The 17,506-nt window shown below is 44.5% G+C and overlaps 1 protein-coding gene across 3 annotated transcripts in view; it reads right to left on the bottom strand.

Moving 5' to 3' along the window:
- Positions 1 to 1,655: 1,655 nt before the first annotated feature.
- Positions 1,656 to 17,506, bottom strand: part of LOC136629184 (gastrula zinc finger protein XlCGF57.1-like) — a 20,365-nt gene continuing 4,514 nt past the window's right edge. For 2 of the 3 annotated variants that reach the window (XM_066605348.1, XM_066605347.1), the window contains exons 2-5: positions 17,182 to 17,326; positions 16,663 to 16,842; positions 16,457 to 16,580; positions 1,656 to 2,823 (exon numbers count right to left, since the gene is read on the bottom strand). In XM_066605348.1, the coding sequence (XP_066461445.1) occupies positions 1,826 to 2,823; positions 16,457 to 16,580; positions 16,663 to 16,842; positions 17,182 to 17,259 (1,380 nt within the window). In that variant the 5' untranslated portion in view covers positions 17,260 to 17,326 and the 3' untranslated portion in view covers positions 1,656 to 1,825. The remainder of the gene's footprint in view (positions 2,824 to 16,456; positions 16,581 to 16,662; positions 16,843 to 17,181; positions 17,327 to 17,506) is intronic. The other variant, XM_066605350.1, reaches the window with a different exon arrangement.

Below are 17,506 nucleotides of genomic sequence, written 5' to 3'. Positions count from 1 at the left end.
CCTCATCACCCTCTACAAATTCTATGATATTTAAGGGACCAACACTTTCAGTATTAATGTTTTTACTATTTATATAGTTGAAGAACAGTTTAGGGTTACTTTTACTCTCTTCAGCAATAAGTCTCTCTGTCTCCATCTTTGCTGCTTTCATCTGATTTTTACATAATTTTTTTTTCTTACAAGTTTTTAGTGCTTCTTTACTGCCTTCGTTTTAGTAGCCTAACTGCTTTCTTTTTGCTGTTTATTGCCCCCCTTTACATCTTTACGAAGGCATATTGGTTTTCTCCCGTTACTAAGTCTTTTATTTCAGTAAGGGAGGAACATCTCAGAGTAAGTAATTAAGATGTTTTTAAATGTTTCCCATTTATTGTTCATTCTCTTATTTGTCCTAGTCAATAAGGTTAAGGGCATCACTAAACTGATCAAATTTGGCCTTCCTAAAAATGTTGTTTTCTATGTACATGTCTCCATGTTCTGCACTCTCTGGTGATATGCCTACATGTTCTGTAATCTGTTAACTTGGTCTATGTCTTCACAATCTGTATTCTGTTCTGTGTCTCTATGTCTTCAGTTCTGGATTCTGTTATTTGTGTAGATGTCTCCATCTTCTGATACCGTTAACACATGTAATGTGATAGGAGTTTAATGGTTCCAAAAACCTGGGAAACCAATAGGCCCCTATTTACATCCTATTGGTAGGTGTCTCTTTCTCTTAGAACATGAAAGGCAGAGCTGTGAGTTTACCTTATTCTCACTGTACTTTTGTACATACCATAGGATTTTACTAGAGATGAGCGAGCGTACTCGGAAAAGCACTACTCGCTCGAGTAATTTGCTTTATCCGAGTATCGCTGTGCTCGTCCCTGAAGATTCGGGTGCCGCTGCGGCTGACAGGTGAGTCGCAGCGGGGAGCAGGGGAGAGCGGGCGGGAGAGAGGGAGAGAAAGATCTCCCCTCCGTTCCTCCCCGCTCTCCCCTGCAGCTCCCCGCTCCGTGCCGGCACCCGAATCTTCAGACCCGAGCACAGCGATACTCGGATAAAGCAAATTACTCGAGCGAGTAGTGCTTTTCCGAGTACGCTCGCTCATCTCTAGATTTTACCTCAAGTTCCTATCACAAATAACACTTGACAGCCTACAGTACCATCACAGGTATCATAGATTCCACTACATTGATGGTGATTTTCTGCATCTAATCTGGACCTGTTTTGGTATTTATGTTTGGATTCGCGGAGGTGAGATGCCTGTTGGATTTTCCTTGTGAGGAGCAGCAGAATCATACTTGTATATTACTTGTTATTATGACACTATTCCTGGCGCACAAAACTATAGCGATGAGATGGATAGGAGACTTACTTTTTGGGCTCAGTCGAGCAATCGGTTTAATATGATTATCTCCTATGAAGGGATCATTTTAAAAAATGTTTCCTAAGTTTTCTAACAAACTTTCACAAAACCTGGGATCCGTGGTGCGATTCTCCTCTCACAAAATTTCTCCATCAGCGCTTTCTCATCTTCAGCGGTTTTGGAGGGGGGGAATATCTTATCAAATCAAAGGTAAAAGAGAGATCGACCCAAACACAAACATATAAGTTATGTAAGTAATTGCTTATTAACAAAAAGTAACAACTTTGGAGACATAGTTATATTATCCAAGTGAAATATTCTATGTACATGAGTGATATAAATGTGGGTTATCTGGCTAACACATTTATTGATAAGTATATACGTTTCTCTTAATCATTCAGTCCTCTACCTTGCTCTGCTTGTCTCTTCTATGACATCCCACTTTACTTTTTTGTCAATAATACAGGTTTGCAAAACTGGCTAATTGCTCAGGTGACGACTTTGATGTTTCAAAAAATTTGATTTGCAGTTAAAACATTTCCCACATTCTAAACATGAAAATGGCTTCTCCCCTGTGTGAATTCTCTGATGTGTAATTACAGTTGACTTACGATTATAACACTTTCCACAAACAGTACATGAAAATGACTTCTCCCCTGTGTGAATTCTCCGATGAGAAACAAGAGATGATTTCTTGCTAAAACATTTCCCACATTCTGAACATGAAAATGGTTTCTCTCCAGTGTGAGTTTTTTCATGTGCAGCAAGATGTGATAACTGGGTAAACCATTTCTCACATTCTCGACATTGAAATGGCTTTTCCCCTGTGTGAATTCGCTGATGTCTAAGAAGATGTGATTTATTAGAACAACATTTTCCACATTCTGCACATGAAAATGGCTTCTCTCCTGTGTGAGTTCTCTGGTGTAAAACGAGATCTGACTTATTAGAACAGCATTTCCCACATTCTGCACATGAAAAAGGCTTCTCTCCTGTGTGAGTTCGCTGATGTATAACCAGATGTGCTTTCTGGTTAAAACATTTTTCACATTCTGTACATGAAAATGGCTTCTCTCCTGTGTGAATTCTCTGATGTGTAATAAGATGTGCTTTCTGGTTAAAACACTCTCCACATTCTGGACACGAAAATGGCTTCTCTCCTGTATGAATTCTCTGATGTGTAACCAGAATCGATTCATCTGTAAAACATTTCCCACATTCTAAACATGAATACGGCTTCTTTCCTCTGTGCGCTCTTTGATGTTCTCTCCTTCTGTGACTCTTCTTCTCCTTTCCCGTCTGTGAATCATAAGATAGGACCTGTATAAGAGGATCAGATGATGGATCTTTGCTGTGAAGGGCTGAGGGGATATCTTGGATAATGGCAGGCTCTTCATATGTATCTTGTGCGATACCACAATCCTCTGCTTTACAATCTGCTGATATCAGACAGCCCTCGGAAACTTTGGTAGCGTCATCTGCCAAAAATAAAATGGACCTTTTTTAAGTGATACGGACACAGTACTTTATAACAGCTTAGTACTATTGCCCTGCATTGCTGGGGTCCTGGAGTTAAACCTGCTACTAGGCAATTTTCACAGTTCATCACCTACACATTTACCTGATGAAATGGCTTTAGAGGAACTTCCCCCCCACCCCACAAAAAAAAAAAAAAAACAGAATTAGATTACTGGAACACAATGGGGGGAATGATCAGATGAATTTTTTTTATTCCATTCTTCTGACACCTTCCCCCCTCCCTTTCTAGTGGAAAATGCAACAAGTATGTGAAATATTGGAAGATGTTGATAAATGTGTCACACTTTTCAATATGTATAAAGATGTGGAGTCAGTTTTATATCATCCACTTTCTGGAGTTAGAATGGACCATTGGACCACTTGTCTTCTGCATCTAGCTGTTCTCTGCTTGGAGCGCCTGGATGTTATACAGCTGAGCGCTCCAAGCAGGGGATGCAGAAGACAGCTGGACCGCTGTGTTCTTCATACCCAGCTTGTGTTCAGGGAGCGGGATACTCTGCTGTGAATTCCTGATAGATCAGCGATCAGCAGCTGCTTAACGAAAACTACACGATGTCAGTGCAGTTAGGCAAAGCGATTATCACTCAAAAGATGGCTTTAAGCGATTTTTGAGCGAAAATCGTTGTGTCTAAATCAGCCTTAAGATATATGGCTAATTTAAGAGAGGAGATCATTGCTTTGCACAAACCAGGGAAAGACAGTAAAAGCACTGAATGTTCCTAGAGATACAATTGAAAGCATAATTTGCAAGTTCTAAGTTAAAAGGTGACACTGGATATCACCAACTGCCACTAGATGGAAACAGGTGATAAAAACCCTTGATTGACTGCAAAAGTCCTGCAGCAAGATTTGGGGACAAAAGTCATTGAGGTTTCCATTTCCACAGTAAAACACATAATATACTCTAAGGTATTTATACCTAAACTGCAAGACGCACAATTCTGCTGATCAAAAAGCAGGATTATAGAATCGTAGAGTTGGAAGGAACCTCCACGGTCATCTTGCTGCTCTAGCAGGATTCACTAAATCATCCTAGACAGATGTTTGTCCATCCTCTGTTTGAAGACTTCAACTGAAGGAGAACTCGCCATTTTCCTGTTCCACCCATTCATCACTCTAACTGACAAAAAGTTTTTTCTAATATCCAAACCGAATCTCCTCTTTTCAGTTTCATCCCATTGTTTCTAGTCTTTCCTTGTGCAAATGAGAATAGGGCTGATCCCTATTTTTTGCAAGCTAAACATTCCCAGATCCTTTAACCGTTCCTCATAGTAGACCATTTGCAGATGACTCACTCTTCCCTGAACTTGCTCCAGTATGTCGATATCTTTTTAAGTGGGGCTGCCTAGAACTGAACTCAGTATTGCAGATAAGATCTGACCAAGTAAGAGTAGAGGAAGATAGTTACCCGAGATGAGCGAGCACACTTGTCCGAGCTTGATGCTCGTTCGAGCATTAGGGTACTCGAGATGCTCGCAATTCCATTTCCTTCCCGCATGTTTAACGCCATTTTCTAGACAATAGCCATGCGGGGAAGGCATTACCACTTCCTCCTGTGACGTGCCAGCCCTATCCCACCCCACAGCAGTGAGTGGCTGGTGAGATCAGGTGACCGCTGAGCACTTAAAGTGGTCCCGCCCGCGGCTTGCCTCAGACACACGCTGGGAGAGATTAGGGAGAGTGCTGCTGCTCATTCAGGGATAGTGTTAGCGTAGGTCCTATCTTCAAGAACCCCAACGGTCCTTCTTAGGGCCACATCTGACCTTGTGCATTATACTTGTGGCTGGCTAGGAGTTGTAGTGCTTCCATTTTTGTATTACGCATCTAGCCCTGTTCGCAGCCTTTCAGGAATAGTTTTTTCAGGCTGCAGTGCCGTACCATGCTGCTCTCACCGTGAAACTGCACTCTAACATTTCCTAGCCTGCTGCGCAGGACTTCATTTATACCGTTCTCTGTCTGCAGTACATTAGACACAGTGTAGGGACACAGCCATTTCTATAGAGAAAGTTATATACACTATACAGTGCTCCTGATCCTCCGTGCAAAAACCCAAAAGTTCCTTCTTAGGGCTACATCTGACAGTGTGCATTATACTTGTGGGTGGCTGGGAGTTGTAGTGCATCCATTTTTGTATTACGCATCTAGGGCCTAGGCCTGTTCCCAGCCTGTCAGTAATAGCATTCTCAGTCTGTTGTGCCATACAACCAGCTCTCATCGTGAAACTGCACTCAAATATTTCCTAGCCTACTGCAAACTACTTCATTTATACCGTTCTGTGTCTGCAGTGCATTAGACAGAGGTCTCACCGCTAAACAGTACTGTAATATTACCGGGGCCACTGCAAACTATTTCAGCTCTGCCGCTGTGCAGAGCGTCTCACAATACCCTTTCCTTGGTGGGGTTGAGATAGCCGCAGTTACCAGCACTATCCACTGGCTTTAGAGTCTTCTCCCACTCCACACAGCCTCTATTATCTACAAGTCTCTGCGAGCAGTAAATTACCCCTAGGTATCAGCGCGAGACAGCAGGTTAATTTTTTCAAGTCACAGCATAGAGCCTCCGCTACCTACATGTCTCTGTGTGCGGTGAATTAAGGCCCAGTTGTCAGTGCTGTACAGTGGGGTAATTTATTTGGGCCCTGCTCTATTCTTAATCCGCCATGATGAGGAGTAGGGGTAAGGGTCGAGGACGCGGACATCGAAGTGAGGGTGTGGCACAGGCCGCGTTCCTGGTCCAAGTGAATCACAGCCGGCTGCTGCAGGATTAGGAGAGAGGCAAGTTTCTGGGGTCCCCAGCTTCATATCACAATTTATGGGTCCGCGTGGTAGACCTTTATTACAAACAGAGCAGTGTGAGCAGGTCCTATCGTGGATGGCAGAAAATGCGTCCAGCAATGTATCGACCACCCAGTCTTCTACGCAATCCACTACTCCTGGCCTAGGGACTGCAATTCTGAATCCTTTGGCTGCTGCTCCTCCTACCTCCCAGCCTCCTCACTCCATGAAAATGACATTCTGAGCAGGTAGACTCCCAGGAACTGTTCTTGGGTCCCTGCCATGAGTGGGAAAAAATTGTTTCTCTCGCACCTGAGGAGTTTGTTGTGACCGATGCTCAACCTTTGGAAAGTTCCCGGAGTCTGGGTGATGAGGCTGGGGACTTCTGGCAACTGTCCCAAGAGCTTTTTGTGCGTGAGGATGATGATAATGATGAAACACAATTGTCTGTCAGTGAGGTAGTAGTAAAGGCAGTAAGTCCGAGGGAGGAGTGCACAGAGGATTTGGAGGAAGAGCAGTTGGACGATGAGGTGACTGACCCCACCTGGTTTGCTAAGCCTACTGAGGACAGGGCTTCAGAGAGGGAGGCAAGTGCAGCAGGACAGGCTGGAAGAGGCAGTGGGGTGGCCAGGGGGAGAGGCAGGGCCAGAGCAAAGAATCCCCCAACTGTTTCCCAAAGCACCACCTCACGGCAAGCCTCCGTGCAGAGGGCTAGGTGTTCAAAGGTGTGGATGTTTTTCAGCGAGAACGCGGACGACCGACGAACAGTGGTGTGCAACCTGTGTCGCACCAAGATCCGCCGGGGAGCCACCACTACCAGCCTTACCACCACCAGCATGCGCAGGCAGATGATGGCCAAGTGCCCCACAAGATGGGACAAAGGCCGTTCACCGCCTCTGGGTCACACCACTGCCTCTTCCCCTGTGCCCCAACCTCCCACACAGATCCAATCCCCCTCCCAGGACACAGGCACGAGCGCCTCCCGGCCTGCACCCACACCCTCACCTCCACTGTCCTCCACACAATCCAGCAATGTCTCTCAGCGCAGTGTTCAGCTGTCGCTAACACAAGCATTGGAGCGAAAGCACAAATACACCGCCACGCACCCACATGTACAAGCTTTAAACGTGCACATTGCCAAATTAATCAGCCTGGAGCTGCTGCCGTACAGGCTTGTGGAAACGGAGGCTTTCAAAAACATGATGGCTGCAGCGGTCCCGTGCTACTCGGTACCCAGTTGCCACTATTTTTCCCGGTGTGCCGTTCCAGCCCTACACCAGCACGTCTCCCCAACATAAATCGTGCCCTCACCAACGCGGTCACTGGGAAGGTCCACTTAACCACGGACACGTGGACAAGTACTGGCGGGCAGGGCCACTATATCTCCCTGACGGCACATTGGGTGAATTTGGTGTAAGCTGGGACTGAGTCAGAGCCTGGGACCGCTCATGTCCTCCCCACACACAGAATAGCAGGTCCTACCTCGGTGCTGGTATCTGCTGTGCTTTATGCCACCTCTTCCAAACCCTCCCCCTCCTCCGCCACCTCTACCTCTCAATTAAGAAGTGTGAGCACGTCGCGAGCAGTCGGTATTGCGCGGCAGCACAGCGGTGGGCAAGCGTCAGCAAGCCATGCTGAAAGTAATCAGGTTAACCTAATTATTCTTTTCGCTGCAACCGGAGAAAAAAAGCATTCTCTCTCACCGGAAAAAAAAGGGGGAATTAGCTTTGTCAATCACTTTCAGATATTATTACTTCTCCTCCTAAAACAGCATGTCATCACGCTGAACTGCCAATTTTTCTGCAGCCCAAAAGGCTCTGCTTATAATTCATTTACAATTTTTCAAAAGTTTCAAAAGTATTGATACTTTAACAGAAACCAATTTTTGTTCACAGGGCGGCCTCCAGGCTCTGTTACAAATTAAGTAACAGCGAGCTGTATCTTTAAAAAATGTTTCTGGGTTTAACCTAGGGGTACACTTGTACTCTTGGTACACCAATTTTTCCGGCCTTCGCCTACACTCATGATACACCAATGTTACTGGGGTCTGCTTATACCTTTACTACAGAAATGTTACTGGGGTCTGCCTATACCTTTACTACAGAAATGTTACTGGGGTCTGCCTATACCTTTGCTACAGGAATGTTACTGGGGTCTGCGTATACCTTTGCTACAGGAATGTTACAGGGGTTTGCTTTTACTGTGGGTGCACAAAAACTTCCCATTGCGGTGTTTTACCTTTCTGGCACAAATACACTGACTGACTAGCGCAGAAATGTGGGCCAAGGCCAAGGTTCTTGGCGGGGTGAAACTCTCCCATGTTTGGGCACTCTGATCTCTTCCTGTGTACTACCAACTTTGTGCACTGACAGCATAGGCGAGCCCAAGGAACTCAAAGACTTTCCCTTGCGGTGTTGAGCTATCGGACACCTACAGAGAATGAATTGTGTGGGGACACATGGATTTCCTATTGCTATGTAACTCGCGGCACCTTGGGTCACACAAGGTGGAGGCTGAGGCTGAGGCTGGGACCGAGCCTGATCCAGGGCCCGCTCACATACTTCCCACACAGACTATTGCGGGTCCTGCTCATGCTTTCTTCGCCTTGTAATGCCCCCTCCTCCTCCTGCTTGGGGTCAGGGGATCAGCACTGGGAAACATGTATTTTCTCTTGCGTTACCACAGTTAGTGTAGACACTGGTTTGGGCCAAACAAAGGGAGCGTTACTGCATTAATGAGACGTTCACTGCTGTACTAGCATTGGAGTCTGCTTTATGCCCACGATTGATGAGGGTGTGGGCAGAGGCCTATGTCCTTGGGAAATGAAACTGCGCCAGGTTTGGCCCGTGGAACTTCTTCCTGGTTAATCCAGTCTTTGGAGTGATGAAAGCAAGCATAACTAATTTAATGAGACCTTCACTGCTGTACTAGCACCGGAGTCTGCTTTATGCCAACGATTACTGAGGGTGTCTGCAGAGGCCAAGGTCCTCGGCGGAGTGAAAGTCTGCCATGTTTGGGCACTGTAATTGCTTCATGTTTAATACTTTCCTTGGGTTTTATGGGCTTGCCTATCCTGTGGGTGCACAAGGATTTCCCATTGCAGTGTTTTAGCTATCTGGCACAAATACACTGAATGACTTGGGTAGGGCACAGACTGCTTTCCTAGCACGTCGTTCAGCTATCTGACACCTGCATAGAATGAATTGTGTGGGGATACATGGATTTTCCATTGCTATGTAACTCACGGCACCTTGGGTCACACAAGGTAGAGGCTGGTACGTCAATCTATCATCAGTTCTCAACAGCATTGTGGGCTATCACCCACACTTTCAAAGAGGGTCACTGCCTGGCCCTGCCAACCCTCCGCAGTGTGTGCCTCCGGTTCCTCCTCATCCAGTACGCACTTATAAATAGACATGAGGGTGGTGTGGCTATGAAACGAGCGTGTGGCATGAGAGCAGCTGAACGCTGCGCAGGGAAACTTGGACTCAGGGTCGTGCGGGAGGTTGGACAGCAATGCCAGCATGTAACCCAGGAGAAGAGGCAGCGGGGGTCGCAAGCAGTGATTGTCCTTGGTTGCAGGTAGTGCGGTGCTTGGCTAGGATGTGCCAGCGGATGTGCCTTGCTAATGAGGGTTTGTCCCAAGTAAATTGTTAGGGGGGGGTGACACCAGACTCTTGCTCCCATTTTGGCTTAATAGTGGGACCTGGGTGCCTCAGATGCAGCCATGCATGCTGCCCCTGCCCTTCCCTATCCGTTGCTGTGGTGTTTCCATGACTCTCTGATGTTTTCTGGTGTTTGAGAAGTCATCAGCTATGCGGAGCATCGGTCGCATACAAAAATGCTTGAGTCGCCCATTGACTTCAATGGGGTTCATTACTCGAAATGAGCTCTCGAGCATCATAGAAAGTTCGACTCGTGTACCGAGCACCCGAGCATTTTGGTGCTCGCTCATCTCTAATAGTTACTTCACTTGATCTAGACTCTATACTTCTCTTAATATATCCCATAAAAGTTTGCGGTTTTGGCTGCGGCATCACATTGTTGACTCATGTTCAATATGTGATCTATTAGCATACCCAAGTCTTTTTCACATGTGCTGCTTAGCACATTTCCTCCCATTCTTTATGTGCTTTTTTCATTTTTCTTTCCCAAAATGTAGGACTTTGCATTTCTTCTCGTTAAATACCATCTTGTTAGTCACCACCCACTATTCAAGTTTGCCTAAATTTTTCTGAATTTAATCTGAAATTAATCTGAATCACTTCTGCAGTGTTAGCCATCCCTCCTAGCTTTCAGTCATCTGCAAACTTCAGCAGTTTCCTTTCAATTCCCTCATCTAGATCAGGGGTCACCAACTTAAGTCTTCAGGTGCCCACCAACAGATCATGTTTTCAGGATATCCTATGGTAAGAACACCTGTGGCAATGTCTGATACACCAACAATAATTACATCACCTGTGCAACACTGAGGAAATCCTGAAAACATGACCTGTTGGTGGTCCCTGAGGAATTGGAGTTGGGGAACACTGATCTAGATCACTTATAAAAATTTTGAACACTGGGCCCAGAACAAAGCCTTGTGGTACCCCACTTAAGACATTCTTTCACTTAGCCATTTATGACCACTCTTTGAGTACTATCACCCAGCCAGTTGCGAGTCCACCTAACATTTGCCTTGTCAATCCCATATTTGGTCATTTTTTTCAATAATGATGGTATGAAATACTTTGTCAAATGCTTTACTAAAGTCAAGATATAGTATATCTACTGCATTTCCCTCATCAACCCAGTCAGTGACTCTGTCCTAGAAGGAAATTAGATGAGTCTGGCATGACTTGTTTGTTACAAACCTATGCTGGCTCTAGTTAATTATTGCATTATCATCCACTTATTTGCATATATGCTGTTTCACTTGTTCAAAGATCTTTTCCACTATAGAAGTCAGGCTCACAGGCCTGTAATTTCTTGGATCCACCTTCTTCCCTGTTTTCAGGATAGGAACAACATTTGACCTTCTTGAATGTTCTGAGACTTCTCCTGTTCTCCAGGAATTTTCAGAGATTACGGGGAATGGTTCAGCAATTACTTCTGCTACTTCCTTCAGTATCCTAGGATGTAATTCACGTGGACCTAGAGAGTTGAATTTATTTACGTTAGCCAAGTGTTCCCTCACAGTCTCCCTGCTTATAGATCGCCTGCATTCCTTTTTTATTTCTTCAATAGCACAGAGATGATCAGCTGATGTTACTTTTACTTTCTGAGACAAGACAGATACAAAATAGGAATTTAAAAGTTCGGCCTCCTCAACTTCATTTTTAACTAGTTCACCATTTTCATCCTGTAACCATCTTTGACTTTTCTTTTGCTTTTGACATACCCCCAAATTTTTTATTGTTTTTGGCCTCTCTTGCAAACCTCAGTTCATGATTAACTTTAGCGATTCTGACGCTTGTACTAGTTTCTGTAGACAGTATTATATTCTTCTGTAGATATGCCCCCCCTCTTTCAATTTGATAAACATATTTTTTTCCTATTTTAGTTCTGTGTTCAGCCATCCTGGTCTCTTTTGTTAGGGCTCTGGGAGTGGACCCACTTTGCTAACCAACCAAACCTGGGTTTTAGACCAGGCAGGGTATGGCTGGCAGCTGAGCCCAGTGGTCGGAGGTACAGAAGCAGAGAAATCTCAGATGGGTAACTTACCCGTAGCCAAGCAGGAAGATGGGAAGACCCCTGCCTATAAGCAATGTAGGTGTCCTCATAAGAACATCCCCACGCTGGAACTCAGGGGCTGACTATCCCTAACAGGAAACAGGGACAGTGCACACAAAGCACAGAACAGGACTTACTATGACAGAATGAGGAACGATGCACAGACTAGACAGATGCACACAAGCGAAAGTATATGGCAAAGAAAATACAAAATAAACATATACAGGATTAAACAGACCTGAAACAGGTGACCTAAAAAAGCTGAGTGTCAGAGACAAACATCAATTCTGAGGCAAAGAGGGAGGGTCCCCAGCTCACTTAAAGGAGGGTAATTGCTATTTAAGCAGTAGCTGGGCTGTGAGCACTGAGAGAGGTTAACACCCTCAATGCTGGTAGAAAATAGAACAAAGAGTACATTTAAACAGCAGAAGCAGAGCAATGCCCGGAATAGCAAGAGGGCAGCAGACACAAGTAGCAGACCTAACATCTGTAAATGCTTCCCATTCTTCCTTCTTTTAGGGACTGTTAACAACTGTGCTTTGAGAATCTCATTTCACAATATTTCCCAACCTTCTTGGACATTTCTGTCCTTAAGAACATCCAGCCATTGGATTCTTTATACTCTCTTTCTGAGTTCATTAAAATCTGCCTTTCTGAATAACAACCTTGATGTTTGAGTCTTTTCAGGTCTTCCTCCCCTTGTTATCCAAACTTCAACGACAGTATGACCACTGTTTTATGATATCCTAGCCACCCTTACTTCCTCAACTATTCCCTCCCTGTTGATAAGAATTAGGTCCAAGATAGTAGAGAAAATAAGGGGATCTGCTACCTTTTGGAAGATAAAGTTGTCAGCAAGAGCGGAGAAGAATTTGTTGGATCCATTACTTTTACCTGGATAGTTAAAATCTCCCATGATCACTGTGACGTACTTTTAGAGAACTTAGCCATCTGATGTAGAACGAGTTCATCCATATCTTTTTCTTCATCCGGTAGCCTCTGGTAAATGCCTACAATGGTGTCCTTCCTGTTGATGTTCTCTCATTGTATTCTTACCCAAACGTTATTTCTACAGAACTACCATTCTCTGAAGCTTGAATCTCTGTGGAGATGAATGTTTTCCTAACATACAACACAATACTTCCTCCCTTTTCATTAACTATGTTTCTCATAAATAAGTTGTATCCTTCAAGTCTTGTATTCCAATCGTGTGTATCAGTCCACCAAGTTTCCGTGATACCTATGACATCATATTTCTCTTCCTGTGTTAGGAGCTCCAATTCTCCTTGCTAGTTTCCCATGTTCTGTGTATTTGTGTAAAAACATTTTAGTTTGTGATCGGTGTCTCTTGCTCCTCTACTTTCCTTCTGAAAGTTTGGAATTTATATTTTCTGTGGCTTATTTATAGGATTTTGAGGAGAAAATGCTCAAAGTCATAAAAATAAGCCACATAAATTTTGAAATTTTGTTCGGTGGAGCAATGAAACAAAACTGGAATTCTTTAGGCTTATGGATAGCAATATATCTGAGGAAGACTAATAAAGCATAGACTGAAAAAAAAAACTGCCGACAGTGAAGCATGGTGGTGGTTCAGTGTCACTCTGCGGCTGCTTTGCTTCCTTTGGCACCGAAAACCTTTAGTATGTGGCAGAAAATTTCATGTCTTCTGAGAATGCTGAAGCTTGGATGTCATTGGACTTTCCAACAGTACAACTATTCTAAACAGACCTCAGAGTCCACCAAGGCTTCAGAAGAAGTCATAGAAGATTTTAGAGGTCTTTTATTATGCAATTTAAAAACATAATCGTAACAAGAACGGAAATATAGCTCACAGCTCACATAGCATAGAGGGGCAACAAAACCAAAAAATAAACTGAAACAAGAGGCTCACAGACAATTAAACTCACCTCAATCAGCATACAGAGTCCATCTGCTGCCGTCCATTCCATACATTCACACATACTAAACCCACACTGATACTCATCAGCATATACAACCACAACCAACATCGCATAGAAACATATCAAAAAAATTGGACCCCAACCTTCCCTCATCCAATAAACCTAGAAAGGACATCATAACAGTATGTAAGGCTGAAAAAAGACCTATTACCCCCTAATGCTGATCTAGAAGAGGGCAACAAAAAAACTACAGTGAGGTAGAAGCCAATTTTCCACATTTTAGGGGGGGAAAAAAAACAGAATAATCCACAGATATAAGTCCTGGGTATAATATATGATGGGAGAGATCTCTGTATTGACCCCTGATATATTTATACATATTATTAGGTCGCCCCCTCAGCCATCTTCTTTCTAAACTAAATAAACCAAATTTTGATAACCTCTCCGGGGATTGTACTCCATCAATGTCGTTTATTACTTAAGTTGCCCACCTTTGTACCCGCTCATAATATCTGATATATCCTTCTTGAGTATCAGTGCCCAAAAGTGTATACAATATTCCATGTGTGGTCTGACCAGTGACTTGTAAAGAGAAATAACAATGTTCCCATCATGCGCCCAAAGATCTCTTTTGAGGCACCTTATGTTCCCATTTGCCTTGGCAGCAGCTGCCTGACACTGGTTGCTCTAGTTAAGCTTACAATTAACTAAAACCCTCAAGCCCTTCTCCATGTCAGCAAGACCCAGTGTTTTCCCATTTAGGGTGGACACCCACTGGCGATATTTTCTTTCTTGCGCTGCAAGAGCACGGGAAAACTCTCGCCTCGCAGCACAAGAAAGATGCCGGCATATCGCTAGTGCTTTCAATGGGGCCAGCGGCAGCAGCGCTAGCCCCATTGAAAACATAGGGAGAATGCCACGGACTTCTGCCACAGCTAGCCCTTAGCTATTCATTCATGAATAGCTAAGATATTGCTATTCATGAATGAATAGCTAAGCACTATCTGTAATTGGCTAAGCGCTCAGCCAATAGCTAAGCACTAGCTGCTATTGGCTGAGCCCTCAGCCAATCAGCACAGCCCTTTCAGGAGGCAGGGATTTTTAAATCCCCGCCTGCTGCAAGAGCTAAACAGCAGTGCAGGGGAGCCAGCCGGAGGACGCGTTTGAGCCGCGTAGAGGTGAGTAATTTTTTTTTTTTACCACTTATTGATGATTATCGGGAAAGGGATTATATTTCAAGCCCTTCCCCGATAATCATACTGTGGGGCTTGCCAGAAAGCAGTGCTTTCAATGGGGCCAGCGGCAGCAGTGCCGATCCCATTGAAAGCAATGGGATAGCATGCCGTGGACTTCTGCCACAGCTGTGGCAGAGGGTTCCTTCATCCCCGCGGGGAGGAAACTCCTGCCAAAGCTGTCACAGCTGTGGCAGAAGTCTGCAGCATTCTCCATCTCTTTTCAATGGGGCTAGCGCTGCTGCCGCTGGCCCCATTTAAAGGCTAGCGATATCCCGGCGTGATGCGTTCCCCCCCCCCCCCCCCTCGCACTGCGCTGCGAGACTTTTACTTTACTCTCGCAGCGCAGTGGAGAAAAAAAAACCGCCAGTGGGTGTGAGCCCTTAGTGTGTAATGGTGACACGTATTTCCTTTGCCCGTATGCAGAACCTTACATTTATCAGTGCTAAATCTCATTCATTTGCCATTTCGAATTTGCCAACACTACATTACTTTTTTTATCCATATTATATACACACACAAAACCTAAATATAAAATTAGAGTAAATCACAACCTTTTACCTTATCCTATACCATTATCCCTATACTAAACCCAAACCACACTCCACCCAAACTGTTCCGCCTGGCAGCCAAGCGCTCATTGTCTCTGTCCAGGATGAACCAGCTACACCATATACACTTCCTTCTGCCTCAGTCTGAGGAGCCCAATTCTGAGTTTTTCTGTGGGGCTTCATGGCTGTTCTCTTGCAGTTTTTCCCCTTCTGTGATGACGATGGAGGCTTCACAGGTTCATATATCAGTGTACCCATCACCATGCTTCTAGTAAATGCTCAGTGGAGAACCAGAAGTGCTATCAGTCCTGTCAGTGCTATTAGATGGTGTCCACCTCACTCACTCCCTGACACCTACATGCACTTTATCGCAGAGGGGAGGAGCAGTATAGCCACATATGAAGAAACCATGGCTATGGAGCAAGTGGAAGGCTGGATTAGTAGGTGCAATTTGCTAATTCTATGTTCTATTATTAGTTGAAGATATAAAAAAAGGAGGTCGAGTTCTTTATACTTTTCCTTACTTACTTTTTAATTTCCTTTTTTGGAACATCACCAAAAACTACATATGTGATTCTGGCTTTACAGATGGCCAACAGTGGCTGCTACCAATAAAATGGGGGCCCTGTGGTAGGTCACAGAAAGTGCTATACAAAATAATTTGCAGCAGAGTCGCCCACAAGCCTCAGGTTCCTCTGCCGAATAATGAACCAGATGGGCACAGATGTCCCTTACCAGGCTAGAGGCAAAATAGATTGAACAGGGTCTAATGGGCACCTTCTTAAGGCTCCATCTAGAGGGGGAAAAACCCACAGCCTCAAGACAGCCTCAATCACTATCAAGCCGATGTGGTCATTGTAGGGATATGCCAAGGCATTATCGCTTGGCCTGGTACATACGTTATAGACTCCAGGATGGCTGCAGACCCATTTCTGGTGGAAGTGACATGGCCAGCTCTCCCGTTTCAGACACCGGCTAATACCAATTTCATGAAGAAGACTTGTTGGCAGCGAACAGCACAACTATGAAGTGCATAACAACTAGGGACTTCTCTACCAAGCTCAAAACAACCCAAAACTAGGTGCAATAGAGGGGTTATGCCCGAATACTGCAGGGGGCGTAAGCAGTCAGCTGCTGCACACCTCTGCACCGATTCTCCCACAGGATGGTAAAGGAGGTGAGCTAGACTGGCGCATAAAAGCACTCTGACCCCCTAGGAACAGCACTTCAAAAATGGACTGCCTATGGACAGAAACAGCTGCAGTACTACAAGGAGGAGGCAATTTTACGGACTCTCATATTTCCTGTCCCTAAGTAGAGGGTTATCATCCTGTTAGTGCTGTGATGGAGATGTAGGAGGAAAAAGTTATGGAGACACAAAAAAAAACAATAAAACTTTTACCTGTTGATGGTAGCGGCTGGCGGGTCTCCATCATGGCGTCCTTGTACAGATCCTTGTGTCCTTCTAAATACTCCCACTCCTCCATGGAGAAATAGACAGCGACATCCTGACACCTTATAGGAACCTGACAACACAATATACAGTCATCACCCAGAAGCCTCCAGTGCTGGTACTTTATAATGTCCCAGCATTCCCTGCAGCGTCACCTCTCCAGTCAGCAGCTCAATCATCTTCTTGGCGAGTTCTAGAATCTTCTGTACATTGATGTCCTCATGTGTCAGGGGGTGAGATGGGGGCCCCGTGATTGGGCTCTGGGGGCTCATCCATCCATCACAGACAGGGGCCCGACAGCCATCACTAGAGTTCTTCTTCACTACTGTGTAATCCTGTATATGGGGGAGACATCAATAAATATCACAACAGACATTTCCAGAGTCCATCACCTCTCCAGTGACATCATCTGTTATTACCATAGATAAGAATGATGTGATGTGACATCATCAGAATCTCCCCCCTCTCCCATGACATCATGTTATTACCATAGATAGGAAAAATGTAATGTGACATCATCAGTATCTCTCCCCTCTCCAGTGACATCATCTGTTATTACCATAGATAAGTATGATGTAATGTGACATCATCAGAATCTCTCCCCTCTCCAGTGACATCATCTGTTATTACCATAGATATGAATGATGTAATGTGACATCATCAGAATCTCTCACCTCTCCAGTAAGCTGGAAGATTATCTCTAGGGTGAGATTTAATATACTCTCCATCATCTTGTTTCTGTCTTTCTCCATTCTTAATGCGTCAATCAGTAATATTATGTCATATAGAAGATATCAGAGGATCCTATATTGTAGGGACCTGAATAGAAAGAGGATGAGACAATATAAAAGCCACATAATATCCCATATAAAAATACAATTGCTGAAGATAATAAGCGGAAACATCTGATGAGATATTTAAGGGAACGCCTTGGACATTTTATGCTGCCTAATCGCTAGATGCTGCCAACCAGTCTGAGTGGGTAGAGGTTGGCACGGA

The sequence above is a fragment of the Eleutherodactylus coqui genome, chromosome 5 (genome assembly GCF_035609145.1).
Source record: "Eleutherodactylus coqui strain aEleCoq1 chromosome 5, aEleCoq1.hap1, whole genome shotgun sequence".
NCBI lineage: Eukaryota > Metazoa > Chordata > Amphibia > Anura > Eleutherodactylidae > Eleutherodactylus > Eleutherodactylus coqui.
Note: the sequence above shows the minus strand (reverse complement) of the source record. Positions and strands in the feature narration are given on the sequence as shown.